Genomic DNA, 21054 nt, shown 5'->3' on the forward strand with positions numbered 1-21054 from the left:
TGAAGCACTTTGTATGTTATAAAGCACTATATAAACATTCCTTGGTTGTCAGGATCCTTCATTATCCATGATCACCAGGCTCATCTGTAGGGTACACTGTAATAACAAATAAGGGTGCCCAATATTCTGTAGAAGTTGGGCTTTAAATCCAATACTGTACTTTGAATCCCAGCATAAACACTCACGAGCAAAGCTTTCTCCCATTTAAAGGACTTAGCACATTTTAAAAGCAGCACATTTAGTTGAAAACCACAGGGTGCTCAGAAATAACTAGTCCTACAGCTTAAGTTCTATTATATGGAAAACTAAATAAACTCTGATTGGACTTGCAGCTGACAAAGTAAATTTGATCTTTTAAGGCTCATTTCCTAATTATCAGTACTTCTATAAAAAGGCATTTAATATCTCAGGAGGACAAAGTCCATTTCGAAAAGGTGATATTTATTAGGAGAGGTTAACTACAAATGAAAGAGCAGTCTCAGTAAAGTCTATTAAAACCTACCCTGTTGAATCGCTTGGCTTGGAAAGTGTGACCATTTGCACAATAGAGCTTTCGCCATCGCCGTGCACCCCGACGATAAATAGACTCTAAGGGGAGAAATTAGAAACAATCACACAAAAACTCCAGAGAAGGCTGCTTGCTTTGTCCCTAGCTATCAAACTGCGCCCAGTTTCAAGAATTATGCAAGTCAAGCATACATAAATAGATTACCCAAATATTTAACAATTACTTTGTATTTATAAAGGTTTTTACTCTTGTGTATCACATAATCTCAGTAAGCCTTAAAACTGACCTTGAAGGTTGGCTAGCGTTTTTAACGCCATGTTATGGATCTTGGGTGTAAGCATAATTGTATGATAGTTACCACCTTGACTATCACCATCAGTAACATCACAGATAAAGTGAGATTTAAACTGGAGTTTCTTGGGTCACAGTTTATTTGATTAATTACCATACTGTACTTGCCAGTCAGTCATAAAATTGAAAGTTATGTATATTTTTAATTTTGGTAAAATTTAGGGAGGCTCGCCTGACGCCTTCATTACATATTTTTGGTGGCAGGTGAAAACAGTTCTTAATAACCAGGCAGTTGGCTCATTAACATTCTATGGCCTTTTAAATGTGTTTGTAGAATGAGGTTATTTGTTTGTTTTTGTTTTATTATGTATTTTCTGCTCTCATTTTTATTTTTATGCTGTGAACCACCTTGAGATCTTTGGATGAAGGGTGGTATATTTTTATTTAATAAATATAAACAAACAACTCACTCCAAAAACAAAAACAAAACAAGGATTCAGATTTTAAAAATATGGTAGCACTGCATAATTCAAGTAATCATACTTACTATCTTCCCCTGGACAGGGCATTCCAGGCCTTTCTGGTACACAAGGAAATACTGGGGGAGGGGGGGAAATCAGTAATACTGCATTAGGTATTATTTTAATGATATGTGAAAAGATAAAATATGCATCAGAAAACATACAAAGAAATAATACAAAGAAAGCTATGCTGCTCCAATGGGACAGTGAGATTATAGAATCCCTTGTCATTTTGCTCTGCATCCAATAGATGATTTGGGCTGGTTTGAATTCTTACACTATGTGCATCCTTCCTGTTGGACACAGGATTGTACCGCTATACTTTAAACTAAGTGGTACCTCGGGTTACAAACACTTAGGGTTACAAACTCCGCTAACCCGAAAGTAGTACCTCGGGTTGAGAACTTTCCCCCAGGATGAGAACGGAAATTGCGCACCGGCGGCGCAGTGACAGGCCCCATTAGCAAAAGCACGCCTCGGGTTAAGAATGGTTTCGGATTAGGAACGGACCTCCAGAACGAATTAAGTTCGTAACCTGAGGTTGAAACTCTGTGGTTGAAAAGACATTAGCACTAAACAAAAAACTAATGAGGAAAGCCTGTGTATTCTCCACTCCTCAAATCAGGAGTGGATGTGCCAAAGTGATGTCTAGTATACTTAAAAATATTTTTTATTCCCTCCCCAGAAAACCTTTTGCATGGTAAGAAGGCAGGTGGACAAATATGGTATGTAAAACAAATATCCCTAAATAAAGGTAACTTGCTCCTTCAGTAAAGTTAAGTGTTTTAAAAAAACAAAGCTGATGAACATTTAAATATTAAAATAGAGGTCATACATGCAGGAAGAGGAAAGAACATGTTCCTTCCTTCCTTCCTCTGTTCCTCTTTCTCTCATGGAAGCATGCACGCACACACACACAACAGTATTATACCATGTTACCATGTATTAGGAGTTCTGAATCTTTGTTTAGTTCATACAACCGAAAAGCTTCTTCCAATTCCAGCTGAGAAGAAACAGTACATGGATCCCCTAGAAAGAAATGAATTCATTCAATGAATACAACTCAACTTGAGTCAAGCTGCTCCTTAACATATTCCCACAAGCAAGGGTAATATTCTCTTTAGAGTTCTTGATTATGTCAGCTCAGATTTCAGAGAGACTACCTAATTGCTTTCCGATTTAAAGAAGGAAAATTATGAATTGTTTATTTTTAAAATATTTTGACTTAAACCTAGCAAACAAAATCTGTCATTACACCCCCGCATTCACTGGATAAACTAAATATGTGTCAATTTTCCTCTAAAAGTATGTTTCTTATAGTTGCATTAGCATATCAGATTCACAATATTTTCTATTGTAGAGTGAGTCTTTCAAAAAGAATGTACCGTAGTTCTCGAGAAACACTTTCCTCCTCTCTACTCCCATCCTTTGAGATTCATAGGTGTGGATTTAATCTATTTTATATACCAATAAAAGAAGCCATAAACAAACTTTGCAAGGCTTACATTCATGGAGGATATGGGCTTCAAATGGTTACTTGTTATGATGGCTGTATACTACCTCCAATATCAGAGGCAGCATACCTCTTGAGGAACAAGAACAGGAACAAACTGTTGTGCTTATGCCCTGTCTGCAGACTTCCCATGGGGATATATGGTTGGCCACCAGGAAAAACAGGATGCTGGACTAAATGGGCCATGGGCCTGATCCAGCAGGGCTTTCTTTGTGTTCAAGGCTGACTAAAGTTATTCCCACAGCTACACAAAGAATAACTAGCTTTTTCAGAGCCATTTCACACATGATTTTTACATGCAAACATTTAATGACTGTAACAAACAGGTTTGCAGACATGTATGCATGCTGAGGGACGCAGGTGGCACCTAGGGCTTGCCAATCAGAAGATTGGCGGTTCAAATCCCCACGATGGGATGAGCTCCTGTTGTTCGGTCCCAGCTCCTGCCAATCTAGCAGTTCGAAAGCACGCAGTGCAAGTAGATAAATAGGTACCACTACAGCAGAAAGGTAAACAGCATTTCAGTGCGCTGCTCTGGTTCGCCAGAAGCAGCTTAGTCATGCTGGCCACATGACCCGGAAGTTGTATGCCGGCTCCCTCAGCCAGTAAAGCGAGATGAGCGCAGCAACCCCAGAGTCGTCCACGACTGGACCTAATGGTCAGGGGTCCCTTTATCTTTACCTTTACCTATACATGCTGAAGAGCTGTGATTGAACACAACTTTTAGTTGAAAATAGCAGCAAACTCAGATTTACAGATACTGGTACATAATATGTGAAATGGTTCTCTTGAGATGCAATGGCTCTTTTTTATCAAAACTTCACAATTTCTGTAAAAAATATCTTTTTCACCATCCTACATACCATTTGTATACCTAGGAATCCATCCTAAGTCATTTGAGATACAACTGGCACCCAAAGCTAAATAAAGGACAACGTCTCTTCCTTTGTACTGTGCTCAAAACTGGTTAAACAAGGCCATCTAAGACAGACACTGAATATTGCACAGAAATGAATTGTAGCAAATAAAGAATAACGTTTTCATTCAGGGACACTAAGAGAACAAACCTGTTTTTCTTCAGCCAAGCAAATAAACAATTGTGGTACAAGTTTAGCAAAACAAAGAACAAAAAAAGAACATAAAAAATATGGGCAGGTGTTCTTAAGTATGCCTGAGGATATTTAGTGCTTACCAGAATTAATGTTTACTTTGTATAACAATGATTCTAGGTGTATAACAATGATTCTAGGTGTGCCAAGGTTAAAAAGCTGCCTGCTCCACCTCACCATCTCAACAAAATCCTTACTTTCAGAATTAAGGAAACAGGAAGAACAGTCAAATGAAGATGAATTTGTGCTCTTACACTCCAGTATGAACACATCATCAATGACTCACAACCTACAAAACCATTACATTAAGTGTAACACATCAGGTATGCGGACTCATGGGTGTGTTTATTGTTCAACCCTACAATCTTAGTTTTGCTACAAAACTTAGGACTCTAGCTCTCATAAGTGCAAAGAAGTGGGAAAATATGGAAGCAATGGCTGCAATCCAGTCTGGTGTCTAGGTCACTTTCACTAATGTCTTGCTAGTAACACTCAACAAATGCAAATAAAATAACTCAATGATAGTATACTTTCAATTCACATAATTTCTCTACTGAACTAGGAACTCGGAACTAAGATTAAATACCAGGAAGTTTACATTGCAAGTCATTTGGGAAAATAAGGAACTTGTTCTGCAGCTTTCCAATCCTGTAATTTTATTTGCATCTGTTTTCCCTGGCACACTCTTTCTGGATACTCCCACCCCCAAAAAACTTAACTGTGGTACATTTCCACAGCAGCTTGAGCTAATGATTTCATTGTAACTTACTGGCCAGCACACAAGGAAGCTTTTTCCCTCTGCAGGCAATAGTTAAAAAGTTTGCTATTCTGGAAGAATAAGTGACCTATAACTAAGAAAGGCATTTCTTGAAAATGCATCTACATAAGACACAATCAAAACACATGACAGAAATAGCAAAAATCAATACCAAAAGCTTAGGAAAGGAATATGATCTTTCTTGGTTCATATTACATATAATTTTGTGACAATGAACTAGATTAGCATATGGAATTTACTGTCCTAAAGAACAGAGAATCTTAAAACTTCTCACTTTATACTAAGATGTCTTGAGTTCTCCTTCTCCATGTTTACTTGGAATGCTCTGAAAAATGCCTACAACTGACACATGAAACAGTTCAAATAGACAGCTATGGTCTTTCTTTCTTTGCTGGCAAATAGAGGCTACAGATGAAATGAAATGCTTTCTACTTTGCTCCTGGGAAGTAAAGCTGGGATATTAGGTAGAAGCAGTGTTTTTTTTTTCTTTAAAAATGTTTAGGTACTCTCTCATTTTCCAACTCATATTGAAATACTGCCCCTTAATGATCCTTCATGGATCAATGCCTTGTCGTGGCGAAGGGGCTTGAATAACTCAGAGAAGCTATGAGCTATGCCTTGCAGGGCCACCCAAGATGGACAGGTCATAGTGGAGAGTTTTGACTAAACGTGATCCACCTGGAGAAGGAACTGGCAAGCCACTCCAGTATCCCTGCCAAGAAAACTCCATGGACAAAGACAACAGGCATATAAAAGTTATGACGCTGGAAGATGAGCCCCTCAGGTCGGAAGGCGTCCAACATGCTACTGAGGAAGAGCGGAGGACAAGTACAAGTAGATTCAGAGCTGATGAAGCGGCTGGGCCAAAGCCGAAAGGACGCTCAGTTGCGGATATGCCTGGAAGCGAAAGGAAAGTCCGATGCTGTAAAGAATAATATTGCATAGGAACCTGGAATGTAAGAACCATGAGTGGAGGTAAGCTGGATGTGGTCAAAAATGAGATGACAAGAATAAATATAGACATCCTGGGCATCAGTGAACTAAAATGGAAGGGAATGGGCGAATTCAGTTCGGGTGACTATCGTATCTACTACTGTGGGCAAGAATCCTGTAGTAGAAATGGAGTGGCCCTCATAGTCAACAAAAGAGTGGCAAAAGCTGTAATGGGATGCAATCTCAAAAATGACAGAATGATCTCGATACGAATCCAAGGCAGACCTTTTAACATCACAGTAATCCAAGTTTATGCACCAACTACCGGAGCTGAAGAAAGTGAAATTGACCAATTCTATGAAGACCTACAACACCTTCTAGAAATGACACCAAAGAAGGATGTTCTTCTCATTACAGGGGATTGGAATGCTAAAGTAGGGAATCAAGAGATAAAAGGAACAACTGGCAAGTTTGGCCTTGGAGTTCAAAATGAAGCAGGGCAAAGGCTAATAGAGTTCTGTCAAGAGAACAAGCTGGTCATCACAAACACTCTCTTCCAACAACACAAGAGACGACTCTACACATGGATATCACCAAATGGGCAGCATCGAAATCAGATTGATTATATTCTCTGCAGCCAAAGATGGAGAAGCTCTATACAATCAGCAAAAACAAGACCTGGAGCTGACTGTAACTCAGATCATCAGCTTCTTATAGCAAAATTCCAGCTTAAACTGAAGAAAGTAGGAAAAACCACTGGGCCAGTAAGATACAATCTGAATCAAATCCCTTATGAATACACAGTGGAAGTGAGGAACAGGTTTAAGGATTTAGATTTGGTGGACAGAGTGCCTGAAGAACTATGGATGGAGGCTCGTAACATTATACAGGAGGCAGCAATGAAAACCATCCCAAGGAAAAGGAAATGCAAGAAAGCAAAATGGCTGTCCAACGAGGCCTTACAAATAGCGGAGGAGAGGAGGCAAGCAAAATGCAAGGGAGATAGGGAAAGATACAGGAAACTGAATGCAGATTTCCAAAAAACAGCAAGGAGAGACAAGAGGGTCTTCTTAAATGAGCAATGCAAAGAAATAGAGGAAAACAATAGAATGGGGAAAACCAGAGATCTGTTCAAGAAAATTGGAGATATGAAAGGAACATTTCGTACAAAGATTACCATAATCAAGGACAAAAGTGGTAAGGACCTAACAGAAGCAGAAGACATCAAGAAGAGGTGGCAAGAATACACAGAGGAATTATACCAGAAAGACATGGAGGTTTCGTACACCCCAGGTAGTGTGGTTGCTGACCTTGAGCCAGACATCTTGGAGAGTGAAGTCAAATGGGCCTTAGAAAGCACTGCTAATAACAAGGCCAGTGGAAGTGATGATATTCCAGCTGAACTATTTAAAATTTTAAAAGATGATGCCGTTAAGGTGCTACACCCAATATGCCAACAAGTTTGGAAAACTCAGCAATGGCCAGAGGATTGGAGAAGATCAGTCTACATCCCAATTCCAAAGAAGGGCAGTGCCAAAGAATGCTCCAACTACCGCACAATTGCGCTCATTTCACACGCTAGCAAGGTTATGCTTAAAATTCTACAAGGCAGGCTTAGGCAGTATGTGGACCGAGAACTCCCAGAAGTGCAAGCTGGATTTCGAAAGGGCAGAGGAACCAGAGACCAAATAGCAAACATGCGCTGGATTATGGAGAAAGCTAGAGAGTTCCAGAAAAACGTCTACTTCTGCTTCATTGACTATGCAAAAGCCTTTGACTGTGTCGACCACAGCAAACTATGGCAAGTTCTTAAAGAAATGGGAGTGCCTGATCACCTCATCTGTCTCCTGAGAAATCTCTATGTGGGACAAGAAGCTACAGTTAGAACTGGATATGGAACAACTGAGTGGTTCAAAATTGGGAAAGGAGTACGACAAGGTTGTATATTGTCTCCCTGCTTATTTAACTTATATGCAGAATTCATCATGCGAAAGGCTGGACTAGATGAATCCCAAGCCGGAATTAAGATTGCTGGAAGAAATATCAACAACCTCAGATATGCAGATGACACAACCTTGATGGCAGAAAGCGAGGAGGAATTAAAGAACCTTTTAATGAGGGTGAAAGAGGAGAGCGCAAATTATGGTCTGAAGCTCAACATCAAAAAAACCAAGATCATGGCCACTGGTCCCATCACCTCCTGGCAAATAGAAGGGGAAGAAATGGAGGCAGTGAGAGATTTTACTTTCCTGGGCTCCTTGATCACTGCAGATGGTGACAGCAGTCACGAAATTAAAAGACGCCTGCTTCTTGGGAGAAAAGCAATGACAAACCTAGACAGCATCTTAAAAAGCAGAGACATCACCTTGCTGACAAAGGTCCGTATAGTTAAAGCTATGGTTTTCCCAGTAGTGATGTATGGAAGTGAGAGCTGGACCATAAAGAAGGCTGATCGCCGAAGAATTGATGCTTTTGAATTATGGTGCTGGAGGAGACTCTTGAGAGTCCCATGGACTGCAAGAAGATCAAACCTATCCATTCTTAGGGAAATCAGCCCTGAGTGCTCCCTGGAAGGACAGATCGTGAAGCTGAGGCTCCAATACTTTGGCCACCTCATGAGAAGAGAAGAATCCTTGGAAAAGACCCTGATGTTGGGAAAGATTGAGGGCACTAGGAGAAGGGGACGTCAGAGGACAAGATGGTTGGACAGTGTTCTCGAAGCTACCAACATGAGTCTGACCAAACTGCGGGAGGCAGTGGAAGACAGGAGTGCCTGGCGTGCTATGGTCCATGGGGTCACGAAGAGTCGGACACGACTAAACGACTAAACAACAACAATGAGGCCAAACTTAGATTAACAAAATGTTTAGGGCAGGGGTCAGCAAACTTTTTCAGCAGGGGGCCAGTCCACTGTCCCTCAGACCTTGTGGGGGGCCGGACTATATTTTGAAAAAAAATATGAATGAATTCCTATGCCCCACAAATAACCCAGAGATGCATTTTAAATAAAAGAACACCTCTACTCATGTAAAAACATTAGGCAGGCCCCACAAATAACCCAGAGATGCATTTTAAATAAAAGAACACATTCTACTCATGTAAAAACATGATTCCCGGACCGTCCGCGGGCCGGATTTAGAAGGCGATTGGGCCGCATCCGGCCCCCGGGCCTTAGTTTGGGGACCCCTGGTTTAGGGGTATGCGTCCCCCTGTGCCCCCCCCCGAAAAAAACACTGGGTAGAAGATACTAGTATTTTATGAAGTAGTTCTGCTTCATATCACCTTACCTTCTTCATCGATCCACTTCATGGTAAAAAGCTGTTCATTATCAAAGGCGCACATGTCTCGAACTTCGTTACACAATCCCTCAAAGGAGATGGAAGGTTCAAAGTAGGTTATCATAATGTCACTGGAAAGAGTCCAAACAAATAGTCTATTAATTTCAGAACTAAGGACCTATTTATATTGCATCAACTCTATTTGCTTCCATCTGTTAATGCAAATGCATTTGTTTACCTGTATGTTTGAGTCTGGCATCATTCAGATTTTAGAAAGTAATACTAGGTATTTAATGAGACTACAGCATAGAAAAGTATTTCCCATAAAATGTGGATACTTAGCGACTGTTTGTAAGAGACCCATACAAATTATACATGTTATGATATATTTCTCAGGCTCCAAGTACCCTACATTTTCAAGTTTGATGAAACAAATTAATGGCTACACAGTTCATACTTGAGCTGCAGAATGTAATCACAGAAGCATCCAAAAAGGCAAATTTTGCAGTAATGGGTGACTTCAACTACCCTCACATAGACTGGATATTTTACTTGTTATTTTGTATTATATTTACTGTTTTTAATTAGGTTTTTGTAATTTTGGATTATGCGGAATGCTTTATCTGAGTGGATGTAGCAACCGAGTAATTTCGTTGTTCCCGCAAGGGGACTATGACAATAAAGATATCTTATCTTATCTTGTTGAGAGATGCAAATGTTGAACCCAGGGAGAGATGTAAGTGTTGTTGAACCAACTGGGAGATGTGACCACAGTGTTATATTAAATATACATGTAAATGGCCAATTGGCAAGAAAATCTCACACAGTGACATTTTAAAGTCAATTTTAAACATGGGATGGATCCCATCTCCTCTATTCTGGGCTCTGAAAGATATGGCTTTCTGATGACTTGCAAGAATCACATTACACTTGTAACAAATGTGAAGAATATTGCAAAATATGTCCTTGGAAGTGTTTTGTGAGACTTAGGTTAAACTGTCAATTTATGCTAACTTACCCATGTATCAAACCATGGTCTGTTATCTCTGAGCCAAGTCTGGCTACACACTATGATAGGTTTGTGTTGCATTAAAATATACCGTATATCCAATTATTTTAAGTGACACCTAATATATTTTACATTTACTTTATTTTTTTAAAAAACAGCAAATTCTATCTACTATATACTTAAAAAATTTTTTAATCCAGATTACTTTCCTAAATCATGCCACATTTAGCATATTTTTATTTCACCTTACTAAAAAGTACCACTATTGCTGCATAGCACTAGAAGTACAGAGCATTACACAATTGTTAAATCATTACCAAATGGCCATTTTTAATGCAGAGGTACAGCCAGCATAAAGCAAGAACTGAATTATTTTTAAGCAGGATTCTACAGTGGTGAAGACTGTACTCCAGCCAACTGTTCAACAACTAGCTCATGCTGAGTGAAAGTCAATCACTTGGTGAACTTGTTCATTAATTTGACTATTCCACAGTAATAATTAGCAACAATCTGCAATTGCATTCAGCTAGAATAACAGTATCAGCTTTAGCCCAGTTTAATAGGAATGGGTTATTTGCCATTGCTTTCTGTCCACAGATTAAAACCAAGCCATTATACATAATACACAGGTCACCACAGTTCAAGACATCACAGTCAAAAGACTATGGTTCCACATAAATGATGGTAAACATTCCTGCTGAGCCAAGAAACACACCAGACTCTGGCTTGTTGAAATGTCTGAATGCAGGCTTGATGTTTTTCCCCAAACAGGTTTCAGATGTCACGAAAAGTGGGACTCTGGTTGTTTCTCAGTGGTGGTGGTGGTGGAGGAGGAGGAGGAGGAGGAGGAGGAGGAGGAGGAGGAGGAGGAGAAGAAGAAGAGGAGGAGGAGGAGAAGCAGAGTGAGAACTTTTGAGCAGCATACACAAGCATGCTGGTTTAATGTGACATACAAACTGTGCTATTGTGATGTGCTAAAATGGCTAATGCATTTGGGCATACCAGTAATAGTAGATTAGAAAGGAGCAATTTTGTGTAGCAACAATGTACAAAGGTCAAATAAACAGCATGTCTGAATTGGATGCATGTAGCATCTTGCAAAGCACACATTATCTGCTAAACAAGGTGCTGAAGAGAGCTGTACAACCTTTTTCTTTGAAGTTTCTCAATGGAATGCTCAACATATATTTGATAACCATGTTGTAAATATAATTGGTGATAGCCACACTCTGAACCCAGTGAAATCCATGGAATTCTCTTATTTAAGTGCACTGAGCTCAATAGGTCTACACTAGATTATAACTAACACTAGCTATCATCCAAAGTATTTAATATTGTAAGACTTAAGATTTAATCCTGAGCATTATAGGCCAACCATCTCTGGGGGAAAGATGGGATCTTTTGTTGTGACTAATTCCACAAAACGTAATTCCAGTTTGTTAACCTATTTATGCAAAGATCATGAACCAACACCCTACAGTATGTGACTCATTTTAGCTCCAGATGTACTAATCTGCCACAGACTGCATTTATAGTCCCAGGTAGAAAGATATCTGAAGAAAATTTCCCATGTATTAATGACCTCAGTTACAAAACATCTTAAGTATTCAATTTGCAAATGACAACAATATACTACTCTTGCCCGATGTTTTAAGATCAACAGCATTAAATATCCAATACACAAAACAAAGTTTAAACTGATCTCACTCTAGAGACCAACAAAATTGTAAAGCACCAAATATACGTGTTTCAGACTAGAAATCTTTCCTTCCAGTAAAGAATTTCGGGTGAAGACAGAATCATAGAATCACAGAATTGTAGAGTTGGAAGGGACCATTAGGGTCATCTAGTAGTCCAAGCAGGAAATTTTTGCCCAACGTGTTGCTTGAACCCATGAGCCTGAGATTAAGAGTGTCATGCTCTACCAACTGAGATATTATCCAGCTCTGCCATTTTTCAAAAGCTGAGCCTTCAGAATAGGGCATGTTATAAACAGAAATAAATAATTTTACAGTGAATGCCACCTGTAAGCATTCCTCTTTACTAGGAAGGTCTTGTCTAGCATATTACATTAAAAGTGTAGCTCTAACCATATCTTCTAGAAGTTCTATTGAAATCAAAGGAGTTTATTCCCAGGTAAGGTAAAGGGACTCCTGATGGTTAGGTGGTCCAGCCGTGGACAACTCTGGGGTTGCGACGCTCATCTCACTTTATTGGCTGAGGGAGCCGGTGTACAGCTTTCGGGTCATGTGGCCAGCATGACTAAGCCTCTTCTGGTGAACCAGAGCAGCGCATGGAAATGCCATTTACCTACCTATTTATCTACTTGCACTTTGACGTGCTTTCGAACTGCTAGGTAAGTAGGGTTAAAATTGCAGGCTGAGCTTACTGAGCAATGGTGAGAGCATTTTCATAATAAGAGTCCCTCCTTAGAATGCCTTTGCCTTTTTTTGTTTGCTCTTCTTGACTTGACATGTTTGCTTACTTAACCTTCCAATTGTATTAGAAGAAAATGTTTTGACGCTATGGTTAACTAGAAATAAAAACTTTTAAAATATTTCTTTCAAGCCCCTTTTGCTATGAATGAGGCAAATGCAAGTGCTCTTAGTTCTTTTCTCTAAGAAGTAACTACGTATTATTAAAACATTGAAGTTCTGTGGTGATTGTGTGATGTGGAGTCAAGAAGTGCTTTTCTCTATCTTGTCTGCCAGATAAGGCATACAGTTCTAAGAAAGCTATCTGGGAAAGCCTACTGTGAATACAGAGGTTTATAGTTACCTTAGTGAGAGCCCTAAAAAGAGATTCCTACTTAAACTATGATTACAACGACAGCAACAGGCTGGGTTTTAGAGCTGAAAGGTTAGCTCAGTAAAGTTCTAATAAAGCTAATTTTTATCATCAACAAAAGCAGTACCATAAATTTAAGAGGTCACTAGACTTTTTATTTAAAATATTTATACAGGAATATATCCAACATTAGTTCTACTCATAATAGATCTAAGTCAGTCATTGTGTGAAACCCATACACCCTGCCTTGCAACCTAAATTCTCAAGGAAGCTAGAGACAGGAGCATAGCTGCCAAGTCTCTCCTTTTTCACTGGAGACCCCCGGATTTTAATCCGTTTCCCACTGTTCTCCCGAATGGGAAAAAAATCCTGGAAATCCCCCGGATTTCCTACCTGCCAGAGGCTCCATTTCGGGTGCCACTCTGCCCATGTCTGGGCACCGCAAATCGGGCAGAGCGCCACCGGAAGTCGCTTCTACGCATATCCAGACATGCGTAGAAGCGACTTCCGGTGCCGCGCCGCTGTTGATCCCACATTTTTCAGCAGGAGACTTGGCAGCTATGGACAGGAGCACATTCCACTAATATTTACTTCAGTTACCATAAACTGTATGTTCAGAGACAGAAGAAGGAATGCACATGAACCTTCTTTTAACTAATTAATTTTCATGAATAAAATTTAAACAACTTCCATAACATAATTAATTTTTAATCCCAGTCTGTATCTGTATTGTATTTGAGAGCGATTCATAAATGGAAAGTGATTCATAAATGAAATGAATGAATAACTTATATGCAATTAGAAAACATAAGAACGTTTTTATTTTACCACAAGAAACTTCTTACCTTAGAAACAAAACGTTGAGTATTGTCTTTCATTTCAATAAATTTTATAATTTTTACAGTACAGTACTCAAATTAAAGGATCCCAATTAACTCTCAAGTAGCTCTGCTTCTGTCTTCTTTATTTCATTACAAAGTGTGTTAATTTGTCTATAATGCCCAAATCCCCTATAAGTCAGTCTTTTACCAATGGAAAAAAATGAGAATTTGAAGTTTTGAACTGACCAGCACCACAAAAAATACCTGCAGTAACATTTTAAGACACCACTTATTTGCAAAGTCAAGGGACTGGCCCCTCCATATAACATTGGATCAAACATAATTTCCTAACAGAATTTTATATTAACCATGGATTTAATTTTCTCTCAATACTAGTTGACCATTCCCACCATGAATGGTAGTGATCTCCATTTTTTTAAAAAAACCAAGTAGAAGTATAGTTTCTGTCTACCTTATTTATCAATGCTAGAGTTAATTACCATCTTGTTATAATTTTATACTTGTTCCTCATATCAGCATCCAGAGATGTAACACAATGAAGCTGAGCCACATCTATGGCCAGCTGATCAGAATAACACACACAACTGGACACAATTTTGCTCAGTTAAGTATGCAGATCTGACTCTTAAAGATCTATTTTATTTATTTAAATTATATACTGCCCTTTATCTGAGGATTGCAGGGTGGCTTACAGGATAAAAACAAAAAAAGCAGTCCTTTAAAGCAGAAAGCTAGCAAACCACATGCAAATTAAGCAGTAGAATGGCCATTACTGTCAATATTTCCTTTGAGAGCCTAGCCCTAAAGAAAACAGCACAACTGGAAGACAACAGGAGAGTGGCAGAAAAACAAAGTGATCATCCTCTAATAATTACCGGTAGCTACACGGCTGCTCTTCAGACCGTTTTACAAACCAGATTATATAGGCTGTTGATTATAAAAGTTCATGGTACAGCATTCTTTTGATGATCTGTAATGTGGCAAAGATGCCTACTCTTCTGGAGAAAGCTTAAAATCATGGTTCCAGGTGGCCTGTAAATACCAGGCACAATAGAAATCAAAGGTGAGAAATTAATGTAAACGTTTCTATTTAAATGTAGTGAATAGCAATACAGTATAACATTTAGCTACTCAAATTATTTTCTTGTTTTTCCCATTTCAGTGTCACTTGCCTCCATTCGTCCCATGTTTTGCAATATATAATCACTGGACATGGACTTATTGCTTCGCCTTAGGTTAATAATGCAGAACAAAAATGATCACACTGTTGAGAGCTCTGAGCTTTATCTTTATTTGAATTCCACAGACCTACTAAGCAGCTGGATTTTAATAGTTATCCAAAGTATCCAAGTGTAGGGAATAGAAGCATTAAAAAAAAATCTTAGAGAAAGCCTATTTAATGACTAAGCCTAGTTGACCAGGAACCTGTATCAGGATACATAGAACCAGCTGTGTGATGAAACCTGACGCTGCCAGGAGACGTTCACAGAATAATACTTCATCCAGTTACCACTGTCTGAAAAAATGTTGATTATTTTCTCAAAACAGCAGCTGAAAGCAGACATGAGTATGTTCCATGGCGCATACATTTTTCTTCAAAACTGTGAACAGGCAAAACATAGTTTTGTAATCCACAGGTTTTTTTTTATTAAAAGGGTGTCCCCACTTGCAAAGCAGGGTGGTTATTGTTTATTCTAAACACAAGTATTTTAAAAAACCAGAGTGGCAAGTGTCATCATAGAATACACATTACTGGACTCTCACAATGAGAAATGCCCTTTCTAAGACTGTACCTGCTATAAGCTGTTTTGAATCCGTCAGGAAAAAAATGTGGGATATAAATAAATAAAGAAGATGATGCACAACAAAAACAAATAATTGATGCTTCTCTCTCCAGAACTAGTTCATTCATTTGCCAATTTAATCAATTAATACTGAATGCATCAGAGCAGGTAATGGAGTAAAAAGATGCCCATGAACACAAGGACAGCAAAAAGAGGGAAATCATTCACTACAAAAACACAATTTAGGGCATATTGGCATAAAGTGTTTCATCAGTCTACATAATTAGTTAGTAGAACTCACTAGCACAGATATTTTATTTAAGTACATTTATATTCTGCCCATGCCACTTTAAGGGGGAAAAACATACAGAGTGGCTTACAGCATATTAAAAAATAACCAAAAGGCCTCCAAGTCTTGTACTATACATTTGTGTACTTTGGTTTCGCAGAATATATAACTGAACATCATATGGGCTCTAGCAATAGCAATTAGTAAATGGATTTGATGAAAACACTGAAAGTGAATTTATGAAACCCATCAGCCCAAAAATATACTGTGGTCAGAAAAAGATCCCTCTAATCATCATAATCTGTAAATCAGAAACAGAGGGTGCTTTACTTGCGAACTTGCATGTAGCCAAAGACCAAGCAGTCCAAGCTTACATGGTAAGAGAAAGTATAGCTGGCCCTATAATATGAAAGTAGGAGTAATACAAAGGGTTCCTAATAGGAAGGGTCTGTTTCAGCTAGTCCCCTTTAGATGTTGCTGGCCAACTATCAGGGATGGTAGTCCAACATTATCTTAGAAGGCATCAGGTTGGGTAAAGCTGGTCTACTTGATCAGCTTCTGAAAACCCAGACAAGAGTAAAATCCTCTTAAAAACAATCTCATCATGTGAGATCTAGCCAGCAAATCATCTTAACTCCTTGTGTCACAATAACTGATACTTCTGGGTAATTATGTCAAACATTCAAGAATTATCTCAATTCTTGAAGATTCCTGCATTGCAGGGAGTTGGACTAGATGACCCTTGGGATCTCTTCCAACTCTACAATTCTATGATGCTAAAGTGGGATAGCAACTTCTCTTTAACCAACCTCAGATCCTCCAAACTCTGTGGTATGCACACCTTTGTTACATAGCTGTGAGAACAATGGCTAAAAAACTGAAAGTGAAATCAATACTAGATTCCTTTCTACCTAACCAAAATGTTCTTAAATACTCCGTATTATTATAAGTATACTAAAATTGACCATATTCAAAAGAAGCAAATTCCTCCTTTTCTATCTTTAGTTCTAGATGCCAGGGAGAGGGAAACAAACCAAAACAGGCATGAATGCTTCCGTAGCTTCATGCATGTTGCAATCATGTTCTCCAAGTACTCTGTAGTTACACACCACCAACAGAACTAAATCTTTGTCCAACAACTCAATTATGTGGTCTTTCTTATACAGTACACTGCTACTGGTAATTCAGTTTATACAGTCTAGCTTCAATCCACATTCCTAAATTTGCTAAACGCCCCTTTTCTGTATTTTCTGAGTTGCCCCTCTATTTCAAAAGATGGCACAGATTCCATCCACTTCCTTAAATACTTTCATGAAGCTCTACACTCCCACAGCTTCAGTGCTTCATTTTTGGAATTCTGATCTCTGCATGCTTCTCTCACCCTATGAGCAATCCTCCTACTCATGGATTCCCCTCCCCCATAACAATACAGCACTCTCTTGTATCTCACAGATGCATCCTGAGCAGTGAACATAAGACTTATCACCTTAATGTAGAATCATTATTTGCTCCCCATGCTAGGTGCAATAAATATTACCTTTTCCCAACATTCTTCCCCCAGTAATTAAGCCTACAGTGCCCGGTCCATAATAACTGTCGCTACAATTTCCATGCCTAGATAATGGGCTGCCACCCAACCTCTCATAGCTACCCAGCAGATAGAAGTCAAAAGTGTGCAAAACCCCTCACATTGGCTGCAACCTGATTCTCATTCCATACACTTGAAATTTACACCACTGGCCATTTCCCATTCCTACAGGCTCTGTTCCCAGGTATCTTAATCCCTGAATCCCCCACCTTGTGAAAGATTTGCCTACCATGTGTGTAGCCCATTTCTTCCCTATCCCCAACACCAGGACATACAATTCATGCACTCTCATGAAAATACAAGAAAGGGACTCTGCTCCCCCACCTTGTATCTCGCCCCAACCAGGCTGCTGGATCACAGCTCCCTTCATCCTCGATCACTAGCCATACTGGCTCTGGATAATGAGGGCTGCACTCAACAACACCTGGAAATCCAAGGCTGCGGAGGGGACCAAGCATCCAATTTGGTGAAGCATTCAATGTCCAACCACACTCGGCCATATGTCACCAAGCAGGGCAGGGAGACAACCCTCCTTCTCCGTTTCGTCTACCCCAAGCACCTTGTACAGTACTTGGGTTGTATGGTGCTTCTGAACAGGGGGGTACCTATGAATAGGCAACTTCGTGAAGGCCAGGTCCGACCTTTTATTCTTTTGCTTCCCCCGAAGCCAGTGGGTTCCGCCTGCATCGTGCGCGAATGAAACCCCACGAATTAAACTGTGTGTGTGGAACAAGAGCTGCTTCCGTCCTGAACCGACAGCTGATCTATGTGACTGAATAATTTCTCGCAAGGGAGGGCGGCGCACCTCTGCCACCCCATTCACCTCATCTTCCCCACAACCCCAGTATAACGCCCTAACCCCCGCCCGCCCCACAGATTACTCAGTCTATAGTCTTGTCGGTCCCTCCCCCACCGCTTTCCTCCCAGTCAATTACTCACCCCTTGTAAAAAGCCTTGACACGGACTTGGTGGGCGCTGTCCCCGCCGGGGCCGCCGAGACCCCCGGAGCCGCCCCCGCCGCCTCCTCCTCCCAGGCCCGGGAGAGACATGCTGTTCCCGCCGCCGCTGTTGCTGCCGCTCTCGCGCTGAGTCGGCATCGCCCCCTCGCCTTGCCCGGCCCCGCCCGCCGGCTCTGCCAGCCCCACCCCGGAGCTGCGGAAGGCAGATGAAGAAATGAGGGGGAAAGAACGGGAGAAGAAGAAGAAGGGAAGAGGGGAGGAGTGAGTGAGCTGCGCGCACCCGTCGCCGCCTCACAACTCTTCCCTTTCCCGCCCGCCCCCTGTCCCTCCGCCAGCCAACCCGCCGCTCCCTCCCTCGAGCCGCTCCAACGTACGCTCGGCTCGAGCCGCCCAGCCGCCTCAGCGCGCGTGCGCGAGGCAGAAGGTTCCGTTCGTAGTCCATACTTCCCTCCCTCCTCCCAGAACGCGCCGAGCTCCCCAAGCGGAAGCGACCCGAAGGAATTGTGGGATAAACCATTTCTCAAGACTTATTGGGGGGGGGACGGGGACGCCATCTCTTGCGCGCTCTAGGGGACACCCCGGATAGGTCTGTACGTAAACAGATGCCATTCATTTCCAGAGGCTGAGAGACTGGGGACAGGCTGCTGCTGCTCCTTGCTGTCTGGCCTGGTCTCGACCCCAGCTTCTTTCGTGCCTAGCGAATGGGTTGTACTACCACACAATAGCATAAATACTGGGCAAAAGGCAGGTAAACGCTGCTGTGTTGTACCTCAACTCCGACACTAGCGATATTAAACCAAAACTTCCGCAGAGCCTCGTTATAGGTCGGTACCGGCCATAGCATCCGGTGGAGCGGGGGACACTTCCGAGTGCTAGGGATACCTGCGCCGCGGAGAATTTTGGGTAATGGAGTTTCCAAATGCAGCTGGCGGGCGACGCTGTACACTTGCGCCGATTTTATGGCTTGGAGGAGATTTATGACGCTGCGATGCATGAGGACACCAAACTGGGTTACAAACATTTACAAGTATGTGCACAAACGCGTTTAGACTTGTTTGAGGATTAGGGATATGTCTTTAGATGGACTGGAAATGTCAGCAGTGCACCTTGGATGAATGAGAAACTGAAAGAGCTCGTTTACAGTAGAAAGCTCTGAGTATTCCATCTTTAGACTTCCTTTATTTTGGATGGGAAAAAAAATATGGCAGCAAATGCCTGTATTATTCCCACTTCAGATCACAAGAAGCAAAACAGTATTTAACAATGCACTCCTATTTTCCAGGTAGTAAGTCCCATTGAACATAGGGATTTACTCCTTTGACTGATTAACATTCTATGGCCTTTTAAATGTGTTTGTGGGAGGGGGGTTATGGGTTTTTGTTTTATGTATTTTGTGTTTTCATTTTATATTATATTGTCGACTTCCATGTGATCTTTGGTGAAAGGCAGTATACAAATTTAATAAACAAATACAAATTAAAAAACTGAAAATATGAAGTGAATTGCACTTGCTAATCACACAAAAAGCAGCTTATGTTATATTACTGCAAGTCGGGTATAGAGAACATTTGGCCCTCCACATGTTACTGAAGGGCACCTCCCATCAGTTACAGGTACGGGTAGGTAGCCGTGTTGGTCTGACGTTGTCGAAACAAAATTTAAAAATTCCTTCCAGCAGCACCTTAAAGACCAACTAAGTTTCTATTTTGGTATGAGCTTTCGTGTGCATGCACACTTCTTCAGATACCATCAGCTCCAACAAGTCTGGCCAATGGCCAGGGATGATGGGAGTTGTAGTTCATCAACATTTGGAAGACCAAAGGCTTCCCGCACCTGCTCAGCCTACTTTAGCTTGGGGACTTTTGCATGAACAGGTACGGTAGCACATTTGAGATCATTGACAACCCATTTTTTAATATCTCAGATGCTTTTGCTGCGAGCAGTGATCATACTGCATACATTAAGAGACCATCTGCTGCATCATAGACTTTTCAGTTAGAAGGGGACGACAGAGGATGAGATGGTTGGACAGTGTTCTCGAAGCTACGAACATGAGTTTGACCAAACTGCGGGAGGCAGTGGAAGACAGGAGTGCCTGGCGTGCTATGGTCCATGGGGTCACGAAGAGTCGGACACGACTAAACGACTAAACAACAACAACATAAATGTGTGCATAATTACAATTTGACTATTATGAAAGTATTTCAATTAGTGCTTAGACTATATATATGAACCACACTAGGCAGCCAGATGCCTCAAGGGAAACCCACAAGCAGGGGTACAAGGGGACACAGTTCGTTCCATTAGCCTGCCGCGAGTTCTAATATTACGCGTTATCTTATGCATGTCTACTCGGAAGCAAATCCTATTTAGTGAGATTTCCACACGAGGCAAGTATGTACAGGATTGCAGCCCTGTCTAGAGCGAGGGAGCAAAAGCTACTCTATCCACAACCTGCATACTAGTTTTAAAAAGCCTTTGTCACTTGCCCCTGCACACTGCAATTCTGTACCCGCTTACCTGAAATCAATAGGACTTGCCTCCGAGTAGACACGTACAGCGTTCGCTGTTAAGACATCCCTTTCCCTAAACAAAAAAAACACACCTCCGAATGCTTTTGCCTCCCCGCAACCCGCGCCGTGCCGCCTTACACAACCCTATACTCAGCATGTTGTTGTTGTTTAGTCGTTTAGTCGTGTCCGACTCTTCGTGACCCCATGGACCATACTCAGCATATGTATACACAAAGAAGCTCTCGCTTCAAAAGCGACGTCCGAAGCGGCGCAGAAAGAACACTCGCGCGACCCATTCCTACGCCGCGACCTTTTGGTGTGAGTCGAGTCCGGCCGAGGAGCGCATGCGCGG

At 41.0% G+C, this 21054-nt stretch overlaps 1 protein-coding gene across 1 annotated transcript in view; it reads right to left on the reverse strand.

The window, feature by feature from the left end:
- PRKCI (protein kinase C iota) overlaps positions 1-18342 on the reverse strand; it is a 34009-nt gene extending 15667 nt beyond the window's left edge. Inside the window, exons 1-5 of the mRNA XM_035133148.2 lie at positions 18170-18342; positions 8941-9062; positions 2260-2349; positions 1347-1397; positions 503-588 (exon numbers count right to left, since the gene is read on the reverse strand). Coding sequence (XP_034989039.1) covers positions 503-588; positions 1347-1397; positions 2260-2349; positions 8941-9062; positions 18170-18327 — 507 coding nt within the window. The 5' untranslated portion in view covers positions 18328-18342. The remainder of the gene's footprint in view (positions 1-502; positions 589-1346; positions 1398-2259; positions 2350-8940; positions 9063-18169) is intronic.
- Positions 18343-21054: the final 2712 nt, after the last annotated feature.

The sequence above is a fragment of the Zootoca vivipara genome, chromosome 5, assembly GCF_963506605.1.
Source record: "Zootoca vivipara chromosome 5, rZooViv1.1, whole genome shotgun sequence".
Lineage (NCBI taxonomy): Eukaryota > Metazoa > Chordata > Lepidosauria > Squamata > Lacertidae > Zootoca > Zootoca vivipara.